The 14,720-nt window shown below is 41.9% G+C and overlaps 1 protein-coding gene and 1 pseudogene across 1 annotated transcript; one reads left to right on the top strand and one right to left on the bottom strand.

Annotated features, from left to right (window-relative positions):
• On the top strand, positions 1-181 carry LOC121974038 (annotated as a pseudogene).
• An 8,824-nt stretch (positions 182-9,005) lies between these two features.
• On the bottom strand, positions 9,006-10,611 carry LOC121971806 (LRR receptor-like serine/threonine-protein kinase SIK1). Its single transcript, XM_042523254.1, has one exon. The coding sequence runs from the start codon at positions 10,369-10,371 to the stop codon at positions 9,145-9,147; it is 1,227 nt and encodes a 408-aa protein (XP_042379188.1). The 5' UTR covers positions 10,372-10,611; the 3' UTR covers positions 9,006-9,144.
• Positions 10,612-14,720: the final 4,109 nt, after the last annotated feature.

Genomic DNA, 14,720 nt, shown 5'->3' with positions numbered 1-14,720 from the left:
ATATCTTTCTCGATCTTTTGGCTAAGATTAAGTGTAGTATCCATTCTTATCAATTTAATTTCTGATATAAAAAAATTAAATTAATTTTATTATAAAGGAAAGTCTGTTACAATAACTTATTACTAGGGTTCTCGAGCATTATCCTTACGTTGTACTATTGCATGTATCTTACGCACCCTTAATTAGTATAGAATAGAATTACTTCAGGTTAATTAAAATTATTATACATGTAACATTGTTATATTAATTTTATTTTATCAATTTGATTAAAAATGCTCAAATTTACTCAAAATTACATTAACACTACATGATCATAATTATTACCGTTGTAGTAGTTATGATCATAATTACTATAGTATAGTAGTTTTGATCATAACTAATTCTATCTGAAAACTGAAAAGATGATATATTGGGTAGGCAGTTGTGCGGTTGACTGAGAAAAGACCGTGAATCGGAGGAAAAGGAGCTTCTTCTTCTTCTCTGTGTACACCAAAAAGAGCTGACAAAATGTCATCACCAAAACTAGGGAAGGGGCCCCTGGCTTGAGTTCTACGACACTCAAGTTAGTACAATATCCGAGCGAAAAATAAAGAGTTGAACAGTAAATGTGTGCGTGTAAGTAAGACTGTCGTAAGGCGTGTCCCCCATCAACCGAGAGGATCCTTTTATATATCGCCTCCCATAACCTCCGCAATAATGAGATGACAGAGAATGTCTAGTGTCAAAAGTTGTTGAGTAAGGGAAAACATACAACCTAGGAGATGTGCAGTCACTGTTCGAGAAATCTTTCGTTATCCATATGTGTACCTCTTTTTTAACTTACGTCATTAATGAGATAGTTGAAAGAATATGCTGTCATAATATGTTGGCGGATGGAAATTAAGTATAAAGTCACCTTCAAAGAAGGTTCCATTAAATACTCATATTATAATAGAAGAATATGTTGGGACCTTGACGTCCGCCAGAGGGGGGGGGGGGGTGAATAGCGTCTCACCCAAATCGTCGCTTCCTACAATGGTTAGTGTGCACAACGGAAATACAAGATAAACACTAACAATAGAAAGCAAACCTAACACGTTGATTTAACGTGGTTCGGAGATAAAGCTCCTACTCCACGGCTGTCCGTAAGGTGGACGATCCCGATCCGTCGGTGGATGATTCCCCGGAGAACTTCCGGCTAGCTCGCGTAGCTCCTTGTGGGTGGAGAAACCTCGCCACAACCTCGTACAAGCACGCTAGATCACTTGGGCACTTGGAGACTCTAATTAGGGTTAACCACCACTAATTTTGTCAACTTCAACCAAGCTTCCAATGTTTGGTTATATAGGCCACGGGTTAGAAAACCCCGCCTACCAATCGACTGCCAAAACATGCAGTCGACTGCCCTTCGTGGAAATTCGACCGTTGTAGCCCAACGGCTCGATACCAACCCTCTGTTTGCTACCAGTCGACTGCACCAGTCGACTGATGAAACCACCAGTCGACTGCTACAATACTGCTACAATAACGCTACAGTACTGCTACAGTAAACCTTAAATTTGGGATTTTACCCCGAGTACATTCACTCAGCACTCGTTCTCGCCTGACCAATCTAGACCTAGCCTTCTAGCCTCCTCCATCAGCCTTGCGTCTCTCGGATGCCTCTCCATCCTTCACGTTTTGCCTTCTGGAGCTTCCATTGGCCTTATCATTGTTGTCGGGTCTTCCTTTGCCAAGAGGTCGCGCCTCCGGGACTTCATCCATAGCCAAGTCACACTTGGACTTACATTGCCAAGACTACATGCTTGGACATACACCGCCAAGACTCATCCTTGGACTTTCCTCCTTTGCTAAGATCACACTTGGACTTACGTTGCCAAGACTACATGCTTGGACTTACACCGCCAAGACTCACCTTTGGACTTTCCTTGTTGTACCTGTATCCTGCACACTCACAATGCATATCAAATACAACAATAAACCTAACTTAAACCTTTGCCTAAACATCAAAATCTAGGATACCCAGATTGCTCCAACAGAATATTCTCTGACAAATGGTTATTACTCTAACAAGTTGTTGTAATTCTCTAACGGGTTGTTTTGATTCTCTGACCATGTTGTTAGCTGAGTGTATCTCGACGAGATCTTTAAATTGACTGATGTATAGCTATCCTTCCCTTAAACCACTAGGTTATACACTATATGATGTTGGAGATCTGCTCTTGAAGTAATATGAAGCCAAGTCCCCTAGGTTCAGTCAATTCTATGATCGACCGTCCATATACCGAGATACTTACCTCTGAAAAATGGGGAATTGAGTCTTGAAAGATTCAATCGGTACTTTAAGCTGATCGTCCATATGACCAAAGACTTATCTTTGAAGTGTGAACTTGAGATCTGGAAGTCTGACCAAGTTTATAAAGAGAATTGTTTTACACTTTTATCTTTTCTACGTATGAGTGACAGGCATGTTGAGTTGTATAAATGTAACCGAAGTCATTATCGACCAACTATATGAAGGAGGACTGGCATGTGAGAAAACCCATAGGATCGACTGGAAGTGGGGTTGACTTGTAATATGATGAAAGACTTGTACTGAGAATGGGAAGCTAGATCCCCTTACTCCGACCGGATGTATGACCGGCCGACTCTGTGGTAGGTCAGACATCCCTTAAACTCGGTCGTTCTCGTACTGAAAGCCTTAGCGTTGGGGAAAGACCAAAGTCATGTTGAGAGTGACACGCTGGTTGCCACCTCCTCTTGACTTTGACTGCCACATCATACCTATAGGATCGAAAAGAATTTAGATATCTCCACAATTGCATGATATTGTCCACTTTGGGCCTAAGCCCTCATGGTTTTGCTCTTGGGCTCTCTCCAAAAGGCCTCATGCCAATGGAGATATCTTTTCTATGTGTTTTCAATGTGGGGCTATGTTTGCAACCTTGCAACACCAACAATCTCCCCCTCAAACAAAGGACCACAGGCTTCCCATGTTCGATCCTCGACCCACCAGGTCTTCCTGCCCCTCGGTCCACCCAACCTACTAGGACTTTCTGCCCGGTGTCTGGTCTTCTTGATCCGAACATAGGACCATAGCTCTTGTGCACAGTCGGCGGTTAAACCTTCTGGCAGTCTGGGCCCTGATACCAATTGTAGGATCCAAAAGAATTTAGATATCTCCACAATTACATGATATTGTCTACTTTAGGCCTAAGCCCTCATGATTTTGCTCTTGGGCTCTACCCAAAAGGCCTCATACCAATGGAGATATCTTTTTCTCTTATAAACCCATGATCTTTCCCATGTGTTTTCAATGTGGGACTATGTTTGCAACCTTGCAACCCCAATAATACCCGAGTCTGCTCGTAACATCCCGTATCACTAGCCTCCCCTTCAAGTCTAGTCAAAGGAGACTTGAAGCCGACTGACTGGACCTAAGTCTTATTTTCATCCGATCACCCAACTAACTAGTTTGACCGGAGGGGCGAGCTCTCGCTCGCCCATTAATGCTATACTTAATTATATTTCTTGAAAAAATACACGTCGAATGCTAGACATGTCCAGTAGTGCACCATTGATACGTGGGAAGGTATTTTTTAGCATAATGATTCGGCTGTCGTATCCATCATAAATGTCCATTTATTGGTAAATGTCATGTGTCCCACTAACATATTTTTTTAAGTGACCATTGATGCACACCTCTTCGTATGGACCAACGACAACCCTCCCTCTACAAATCAATGATCCTTCGTGAACATGTTATCTCGATTAAACGACTGTGGTTGGGTCATATCTCGTGGCTTATGTTTAAAAACCCTAAACTATGTAGAAACAAATTACTTACGCTTTGTCATCTTCAACCTACTCTCCTGCGATTTCCATCGACAGAGTTCCCTTACGATTTGAATCAATAAGTCCTTCTTCTGATTCTTCTTTGCTTTACCATAGTTCATCATGGTACACTTTCACTTCTTGGTACACTTTCACTCACTCAGATTTCCACAATTGTGATCGAGAAGTGCTTCGCTTGCAATATAAAATCCCTAAAAACTAAGGTATTGGCTTTTTGACCCCCCCCCCCCCCCCAAGATCATCCTCATCACCCTCCATCGGGCCATGTTTCTTTCTTTAAGGATCATATTGTAGCCGATTTGTATTTTCCTATGCCTTCATTCATTTCTGAAATAGGTCAGTACTTTAACATCCCTCTACAACAATTTGTACCTAACACATTCCGCACTATGTGCGGAATGTTCATTTTGTTTCATCTATATGACATTCCTCCAACTTCCCACAACTTTCATCTGTTTCTTACCCCGAAAAATCGGAACCAGGGTTTTTTTGTTACAATCTCGTTCTAAGGTAGTGTTTTTCAAAGAACTGTCTTCCTCAAACAAGGGATGAAAATCTCATTTCTTTTTTATTCAAATACCTGAGTCGGCTTCTTGGCTGGTCGAGTGGAGATCCGACCTTTCCCCTATTCCTGACATTGGGAACTTCAAACTTGACCCAACCTTCATTTCCTACTCAAAGAAGCTGGGCGGTGTACAATTCATGGCTCCCTCATGCTAATAAGTTGATCAACTAACATAATTAAGTCGGGTGAAATATATAAAAAAAATAAGATGCACGCGAGAGCAAGCTTGCTTATAACCTGACCGAACAGCTCGGGAATCTGGAAAAATATATAGGTGCGAGAGCATGCTCACTTATATCTCGACTGACTGTTTGGGACTCTAAGACATGGGGTGAGGGCATGCTTGCTTATAGCTCAATCGAAGGCTTAGGTGTTTGGGACATTAAGCAAGAGCATGCTCACTTATAACCCGGTCGAAGGCTCGGGAGTCTAGGATATAGCGCAAGAACATGCTCGCTTATAACATGGTCGGAGGCTTGGGAGTCTGGAATAAGGCGCGCATGCTAGCTTATAACTCGACTTGAGGCTCGGGAGTCTAAGACAGGACACGAGAGCGTGCTCACTTATAACACAAGAGCATGCTCGCTTAGAACCCAGTTGGCTGCTCAGGGGTCTGGGATATGGCGATTGAACATCCTCACTTATAACCCAGCCAGAGGCATGGGAGTCTGGGATATAGCGTGAGAGCATGATCTTCTATAACTCGGCTGAAGGCTCGAGAGTCTAGGATATGGCGCGAGAGCATGCTCGCTTATAATCCAACCGAACCATTCAGGAGTCCGGGACATGGTTTAAGAGTATGCTCGCTTATAACCTGGTTGGCTGATCGGGAGTATAAGATATAGTGCGAGAGCATGCTTGCTTATAACTCAGTTGGCTGCCTGACGATTCCCTAGATTATAACAATTTCGGGTGTTGTGGGTATCCAATCGGTGGTATTATAAAACATTAGCCGGACCCCATCTAGGGGGCTCGGGATATCTTGCCCGCTCGACCTCTACGTGTTGTACGACATGAGGCCACAACTCTTGATGATGAGGCTGAGGACCCGCCCAAGGTCTTTTATATGGAAGAGGTGGTGCACTCGGTGCTCGAGAGCTGAGGTCGGAGCGGGCGTGGTGACTTCCTTCTTCTAGGCGAACTGTGCCTCTTCCACATTGATATACTCGATCACTCGGCCGAGTAGATGATCGAAGTCTCTAGAGGCCTCCTGATTAGGGAACAAAAAAATCGTTGTCTGTGAGCCTTTGAGGAAAGGCGCTCACAAGAATTTTCGAAGTGACTGAGGGGATATCCATGACTATCTGATTGAATTTCTTGATGTAGGTCTTGAGCGTCTTTTTAGACTCCTGTTTGAGCGAAAAGAGGCTCAGGGGAGTTTTGTAGTAACGATGGCTACTGACAAAATGATGAAGGAAAGCCTCACGAAAATTCTTGAAACAACAAATGGGCTGTGCCGAGTCAGAGAGTGTAGTGAGGAACACTCGGCACTTCAAGTCGTCCGTGTACTGGTGAAGGAGGAGGGCGACATTCTCAAATTTGAGGAGGTGATCTTCAGGGTCAGTTGCCCCTGCATATTCCCCTATCGTTAGGGGACGGTAGTGTTTCAGTAACTTGTCCTCAGTATCCCCTGGGAGAACAACATGTTAACCCGTTCGGGGGAGTCGCTAACTATGGGGGCTTTACCTCTACCAGATCCCGCGCAAGCACATTTCTAGAAGACAATACTTGGGGGTTTTCCTCTCGGCCCATACCCTCGAGTGGCGTATGAAATAGTATCTGGCGACGTGCAGGCAAGGGTGGCACGTGCAGCAGGCTGACTAGTGCAATATGTGGCGACGCTAAGCCAGTTGCCAGAGGGATTGGCTGGGGTCTGTCGGACTTCCCACTCAAGCTCCTCGTTCAGTGTGAGGGTTTGTCGTTGGCGCAGCAGGGTTGTGCGGTAAAGTACCGCCAGTTGCCTCTTGTTGTTGTTGCATCATCTTTTGGGTCCGGGTTGCGATCAGCAGCCTAAAATCCTATTGAGACAAGGTGACGGTAGTGAATCATCCATCTTTTTCTATCTCTGCTTTAGATTCAGGCGAAAGTTCCTATAGATGGCGCTAAATTTAATTCTGTCTAAAAACTGGAGAGATGACACGCTAGGTAGGTGATTGTGTCGTTGACTGAGAAAAGACTGTGAACTGGAGGAAAAAGGGGCTTTTTCTTATTCTCTACGCACACCAAAAAAAGCAGACAAAATATCAGTGGCAACCCCAGGGAAGGGGTCCCTAGCGTGGGCTTTCTGACACTCAAGTCAGTACGGTGTCCAAGCGGAAAAATAAAGAGATGAACAATAAATGTCTGCACATAAGTAATACTACCATAAGGCGTGTACTTCGCCAACGGAGAGAACCCCTTTATATACCACCTCCCATAACCTCTACAATCATGAAATGATAGAAAATGTCAATTATCAGAGGTTGTCGAGTAAGGGAAAACGTACAACCTAGTAGATGTATAATTACCATCCGAGGAATGTTTTCGGTTATCCTTATGTGCACCTCTTTTGTAACGTACGCTATTAATGAGACAGTTAAAGAAATATATTGTTATAATGTGTTGGCTGATGGAAAGTATAAAGTCACCTTCGAAGAAGGTTCCATTGAATGCTTATATTACAATAGAGGAATATTCTCTAACAAACGGTTGTTACTCTGACAGGTTATTGTGATTCTCTAACAAGTTGTTATGATTCTCTGCCCATGTTGTCTATTGAGTGTATATTGATTGGATCTTTAACTTGGTTGATTGTATAGCCGTCCTTCCCTTAAACCGCTCGGTTATGCACTAGGTGATGTTGGAGATTTGTTCTTGAAGTAATATGAAGCTAAGTCTCCTAGGTCCGGTCAATTCTGTGACCAACTGTTCATATATCGAGATACTTGCATCTGAGAAATGGGGAACTGAGTCTCGAGAGATTCGATTGGAACTTTAAGCTGATCTCTCATATGACCGAAGACTTGTCTTTGAACTGTGAACCTGAGATTTGGAAGTCCGACCTAGTTTATAAGGAGAATTGTTTTACACCTTTATCTTTTCTTCGTATAAGTGACGGGCATGCTGAGTTCTATAAATCTAACCGAAGTCATTATTGATCAGCTATATGAAGGAGAACTGACATATGAGAAAACCCATAGGGTCGACCGGTAGTGGGATCGACCTGTCATATGATGAAAGACTTGTATTGAGAATGGGAATCTGTATCCCCTTTCTCCGGCTGGACGTATGACAGACCGGCTTTGTGGTAGGTTAGACATCCCTTAAACTCGGTTGTCCTTGTACTGAAGGCCTTAGCGTTGAGAAAAGAACAAAGTCCTGTTGAGAGTGACACGTTGGATGTCACCTTCTCTTGATATTGACTGTCACGTCATCTTTTAGCGATTTTGATTAAATTAAAATAATTTTAATTAAATTTAAGTAATTTTAACTAAATTAATAAATAATATTGTGATATAACTGTATTTAATGTATAACAATTTTAACTAAGTTTGTCCAAAAAGGAAATATTGAATCGATTTATTTTAGAAGTGTGGCACCTATGATAGTAGTTGCTACACAATAAATATGATGGTAAAAAGGTGACTATGTTCGTTTCTAGCGCTCTCGTTAACTTATTCCAGGGTCAATACAGAGGAGGTAAATCATGGGCGACTATTAACTTTTGGAATAATGACTAGTATATAAGATAGACATTTACCTTAACTGCTACATAATAAATATGATCTATTACATGTAGCTCTTTGACTCGAATTATTTATTTTTACACAATGAATATCATCCATATAAACAGTAACCCTATATATTCAATTAGTTGGGTTATATAATTGATAAATTAAGTTAATCATATTGATTAGTCATGAGATGATTGGTCCAATTTTATAAAAGTTTTTCATCGATTATTAGGATAAATTGGAAAGTATGCACGGCGGGTAACCAAAAGCCTAACATCCTTCGATTGCGCATCCGAAAAATTCCTATAAATACATCGTATCTGAGGATCGAATCATGGATACCCAAGTGATAACTTGAATATCTTACTGCGATATAATAAACTAGGGACAAAAATATTATCATGTTTTTGGTTATCTAAATGGACTATAAAAGAAGATGATGGTGTTTATATTCTATTTATCATTAGTTGTGAGAAAAGGCAGTTTAGTTCTTTATCTTTCTTTCAGAGTTAATCTTCTTTTTAGCAAATGGAATTGAAACTTCTAAGAATTATGTCACTTCCTCAATAAAGCATTTAGTTTTTTTTTTTAAAAAAATGTTGGCTAAGATGCATATTCGGGAGAGTGTGCATTTACCCATTTTTTATAAAATTCATATTTTGTAGAGCATCTCCCTAAATTGTTCTAAGTCCATCGGCCATCCGGTAAATTTAGAAACGCAAACGGTCTGCACTTGTATTTAAAATTTAGATAATTTAGATAAGTGGTTCAATAAATTGTAAAAAAAAAAAAACGTAATGCTCACAATAAAATAAATCCTTTACCTAACAGACAGAACACGCGCGGGTACAGAATGCATGATTTAGTCAGAGACTGAACCTGAGGTTCCGACCTTCTCCACAAGAAAATAAGAATCAATTTCAATTATACACCAACAGAACAGATTGATAAAAGAAAGATTGATTGATTGATTGTATGAGATTCTTCTTCCTTTCCAATATGAATCACCATCTCTTCCTCAAAACGCGGCGATTAGCCCCTCCACTGTGGGCACTGGTCGGCAGGGCGCATCTGTTGCGTGCCGGCCTGGACCGGGCACCGCGCGTCCAACGGCGGAACCATGCAATTGTACTGCAGGCAGAGCGACGCCCCTGCAGGGATGGCATTTCCGGTCGCCGCCGCCGCCTCCGTTCCGAGCTCCACCCCCGTGAGGAAGTTGTGCTGGAGGTAGAGCAGCTGCATCCCGTCGCCGAGGCCCCGCACCAGTAGACGCGGCACCTCCCCTATGAACCGGTTGTTGTTGAGGTACAGCCGCCCAACCGGCGCCAGTTGCGGCGGCAGGGACCCGGTCAGCAGGTTGTAGCTCAGGTCCACCACCGGGATGCTCACGTCACCGGGGGGAGAAACCGGTCCTGATAAGGCGTTGTGCTGCAGCAGGAGCGCGGCCAGCGGGAAGGAGAACACGCACCCGGGAAGGGGGCCGGAGAGGAAGTTGTAGCTCAGGTCGAGGAAACTGAGCCGGGTGAGGAGCGGTAACACGGCGTCGACGAAGCCAGTGAGCGCGTTCGATCCGAGGGAGAGGTATTGCAGCGAGGGCGGCAAAGGGGGCACCTGGCCGGAGAGCTGGTTGCGCTTGAGGTCGAGGCGGATCAGTGCAGAGGAGTGGGGGAAAGAGGGAAGCGAGCCGGAGAGGCGGTTGTGGCAGAGGATAAGGTTGGAGAGAGTGGGGACGGAGGCAAGTGCGGGCGGGATGGTACCGGAGAGCAGGTTGTAGCTCAGATCGAGGGTGCGGAGGCGGGGGAGGGCACCGAGGCCGTCGGGTACGGGGCCGGAGAGAAGGTTCCTGGAGAGGGCGACGAAACGGAGGTCGGAGCAGTTGGCAAGCCCGACGGGGATTGGGCCGGAGACTCGGCCGGGGGCGAGCGAGAGCTCAGCGAGGGCGGTGAGGCGACCGAGGGCGGGGTCAAGGCGACCCTGGAGGCCCGGGGAGCCGGCGCGGGGGTCACCGAGGGCGAGGCTGACAACGCGATCCCCGGCGCAGAGGACGCCGGGGAAGCCACACGGGTCGCCGGTGAAGTCCCAGCCGGCCAAGAAGCGAGACCTGGGCATGTCGTCGAGGCCCTTGCGCACGGCCTGCAGGGCCAGAAAGTCCTCCGGGTTCAGAATCCCGGACACGCCGGCGGCCGACCACACTATCAAACACAGCGCGAGCAACCACCGCCAAGGAGCTCTCAGAAAACAGCAGGTGACCGGTGCCATTAAGCTCGTTTCTGAAGAAGAATTAGGGTTAAGGAAGCAACGAGAGAGTGGTCTAATGTCTGGCTTTTAATGGCGGAAGAGTGAATTGCTCTTCTTCCTCGATCTCTTTCTTTGTTTTTCCTTGTTATGTTGGCGTCGTGCGAGATTGTGGAGGAAGAGGGAGAGGAGTTGCGATTCTGACTCTTCTGACTGCGAGTTTGGGTGAGTGGGTGGGTCTGTCAGGGGTAGTCGCAGTATGAAGGTACGTTTGTTTATTTGTTGTTTCGGCAAACGCGACGGTTTGGCACGGAGCAATAAACGGCTCTCCGGACCAGCTGGCTCGGCAGGAGCAACAACACTTCACGCCAGTAGCAGGTGGGGAGGAATCTATGTGTGCTCACGAAGCTCACGTGAGGTTGGCTGAGTAACTGGCCCAGGACCAGAGGAGGCCAGACCCATTATCATCAAGCGCAGTTATTCGATTTACTTTAAAGAATATACGAGCAAGCTCTCTATAAGAAACTAGAGTACAAAAATATAGTTCACACAAATTTTTAAGATGACCTATATGTTTGATATAGCAACAAGTTGTAAGTTGTAAACTGCAATCGCTTCATGCTTATCTTCAATTAATCCGATCAAGCAAGATTACAGTATTAGAACTAAAATCTAAGATAGGATCATCAATTATAACTGGTCCTATTTGAAAGTAAGGGAAATGACCCGTTGAGCATGTGATTCTATCGGCGACTGGGAGAAGACCTCTATCTAAAGAGAAAATGCCCTTTCATTTTTCCTACACACCAAAAGAGGGTAAAGAGAATATTAGCGCAAGAACCAGGGAGGGGGTTCTTGGTGCAAACTCTCCGACGCTAAAGTCAATACAATGGCCGAGCGAAAAGTGGAGAAAATGAACAATAGGTAATGCGTATGTCAAAATGTGAGCGTAAGGATGTTTTTTGCGTACCTTGCCAATGGAGATAATCCCTTCTTATATCACCTTTCATAACCTCCGTAATAATGAGGTGACAAGGAATATTTGGTGTCAAAAGATATCGGGTAATGGAAGGTATACAGTCTTCCTCCGAGAAATCTTCCGTTACACGTGTATGAACAATTTTTTATAATCTCCATAATAATGATAGAAACTGAGTAATCACTCTCATAAGAAGACTCAGTTGTTAATATGTATAAGATATTATAATATTCCTTGACGAATATCTGTTATTCTTTGACGGGTTATTACAATTATCTGATAGTGTTGTCCTTTGGAGGTAATCCGACCGACTATATGTAGTAGGAGTCTGATAATAGGAATGGGGAAGTAATCCCTCCAGTTCGACCAGCTATTAGGTCGACCAGGCTATATGCTTAGCTATATTGTAGTAGTAAGAAATGAACTGCCCTCTAAGTCCAAACGACATCGAGTCCGACTGACTGTATACTGAGAGTGCTTTTGCTGTGAAATGAGGAACTCAGTTCTAGGTCCATTCGGTACTTTAGACAAAGCAGTTATATGTAATAAAATTTACCGCTAAACTATTATGTTGGGATTTGGAAGTCCGACTGGATTTCATCATGATGGGATGTATGTTAGGAGATTGCCTTTGTTGTGTGCTGAAAGGGTATTTCTGGAGATTGGAAGATGAGGAACTAAGCCCATATGCTCGACCGACATTAGAGTTGTTAGGTTTATCTTGTATATCTTAGCATCAAGTGGAGTGATAAGTCCTCCCAATCCGGCCGGTTCTTGTGGCCGATTGATCGTATATAGAGAGATTTGTACCTAAAAAAAATGGGGAACTAAGTTTCTTAAATTCGACCGGCTACTGGGCCGGCCAACTTTATGCTGAGAGTCATAGCGTTGAGTAAGGAGTTGAGTCTTAGTGAGAATAACCCGTTCAGATATATAGATTCTGACTTTGACTACCATCTCACCCCTGACTTTGACTGACACATCATCTCTGAATCCACTTACAACATACCGTATCACTAATGAACTCACTAAAAGTAATTTTCAAACATCAACAAAATCAGATTATTAATCTAACTACAATAGAAGACCCAAGATTGTCAAATAATCTCTATAAGATCATTAAAATCTGCCAACCAAAAGGAATAACTCCTAGTTCTTCAAAGGTTCGGCTTTACGAGTAAAATTTTATCGCAACCAAAGTTGCATTTCCTCATTTAAGACACGAGAGTAGCTCTGAAACTCAAAGCAATCGATCGTGAATAAATGGATTGAATAACTCCTTTTTTTCAGTATTTTATTGCAATTTGATGTTCCGAGTGCTAGAAAGTGTCGAATGAATAAAATGTGCAAGCACAACAAGGTGCAACCACTGTTTGAGGCAACAACCTGCATAGATGCTATGTTGGCAATCAATTGTAAAGAAGGTTGCCTCTCGGATAGAAGATATCGATGCATGATTGAACAAACAGGCCACTCATGAAGACACACTCTTCCACTCTTCTCTATTAGTATAATCGAGTTAGTACTCAGATAATAGATTATCAGTAGAGAGATTGAATCCTCAGGGAATAATCTCTTAAGGAATAAAATCTCTCCCACTTAAGTAGGTCACTCAGTTACAATGATTTACTCCATTCAACTCATTATGGGGTTGACGGCAAAGAACACTTGAGATAAACGAGTCATTTTTTACCATAGGAAGACACACACTAAAGGATTGCTCTATGAAGTACAACCTATCTAGCTTTGTACAATTGATTAAGAACTAATAGGGGCACAATGAAACTTATGGGAAGAGGCTCCCAAGTGATGTGGGGTAGTGTTGGCACCAAAGGGAGAGGCATGTGTTTGAGCTTTAGTCCCGGGGAACATTTAGAATTGAGGGAAGAGGCACATATATTTAGAAATTTTTTCATACATTTAATCATTTTTATCCCTTGTTTACCCTATCAATTCTAAGAGCATCCCCAATATAAGACATTTCTTCAAATATCCTCCTTCTCAAATATTCACCATTTAAGAGGATATTTCTGGGATGATTAGAAATCATCTGGTATAAACTTGTGCCCAATGATTCTCTTTTGTGGAGTTCATCAAAAGATGAACTATCATTTCTTTTTTTAATTTTTTTTAAGAGTGGATATTTGATGGGTGAAATCTATAAATATTTGATTGATGAGATATTTTATTATGAGATTTAAGATATTTGAATAATAAAATATTTAAAGAATAATATAAAAATAAGGATCATAAATACTTAGGAGAATATTCCTAATCATATGTTATAAGTTTATATATATATCTTCGATTTGACACTTATACTAAATGCAAGTGTATTGAAGACACTTATACTAAATGCAAGTGTGATCGGAGTTAAAATTCTAAAAATTCATTCTCTTTTCCTATTCATCTCCTCCTTATAGATGCCCAAATACATCTATCCTATCACTATTCCAAAGGTTAGTAGCCGTTCGTGATTTACCTCCTCCGTATTTACCTTGGGACTGGTTGACGGGGGCGCTGGGGGCGAACGTATTCGCCAAATACATATATCCTAAAAAATTATAGGAGTAATACTAATTATTTTTCAGGGTTAATAATTTTAAACCCCCTTATATTTTATAGCGGGTTGTATTTTGCCCCTTTCTATTTAAAAAATTACACTTAACCCCCTTTGACATAAGTAAAAAAGAAAAAAAAAAGTAAATGACCAAAATAACCCTAACCTAAATCAAACTTTTAGAAGAAAATGAAAATGAAAAATAAAAATAATTTCGTAAGATCAAGTTTATTATTAATCCAATCTGATTTATATATAAGTCCAAAATCTCACTTGTCTCTAGAAAAATATCCTCACAAAATTCACACATATACCAGCATAAATAATAGAAAAATAGGAACTCTGAGAGGGGTAATCAGTCAAAAACTCATTCCACCAAACAAAAAAGAGCCAGAATTTTAAATTGATGAATCAAAATTAAATAATGATAGAATAAAGTTTATCATTAAAAATCAAAATAAAAACCTTTTGTTTTTTTTATAAATCATCAAAGGGTCTTCATTTTGATTTTTAATGATAAATTTTATTCTATCTTTATTTAATTTTGATTTATCAATTTAGAATTCTAGCTCTTTTTTGTTTGGTGGAATGAATTTTTGACTGATTACCCTCTTAGAGCTGCTATTTTTCTATTATTTATGCTGGTGTATGTGTAAATTTTGTGAGGATATTTTTTCTAGGAACAAGTGAGATTTTGGGCCTATATATAAATTAGGTTGGGTTAAAGTGAAGTTTTACGATCTTACGGGATTATTTTTATTTTTATTTTTCATTTTTTCTAAAAGTCTAATTTAGGTTAGGGTTATTTTAGTCATTTATTTTTTTCCTTTTTTT

Source organism: Zingiber officinale, chromosome 4A (assembly GCF_018446385.1).
Source record: "Zingiber officinale cultivar Zhangliang chromosome 4A, Zo_v1.1, whole genome shotgun sequence".
NCBI lineage: Eukaryota > Viridiplantae > Streptophyta > Magnoliopsida > Zingiberales > Zingiberaceae > Zingiber > Zingiber officinale.
Note: the sequence above shows the minus strand (reverse complement) of the source record. Positions and strands in the feature narration are given on the sequence as shown.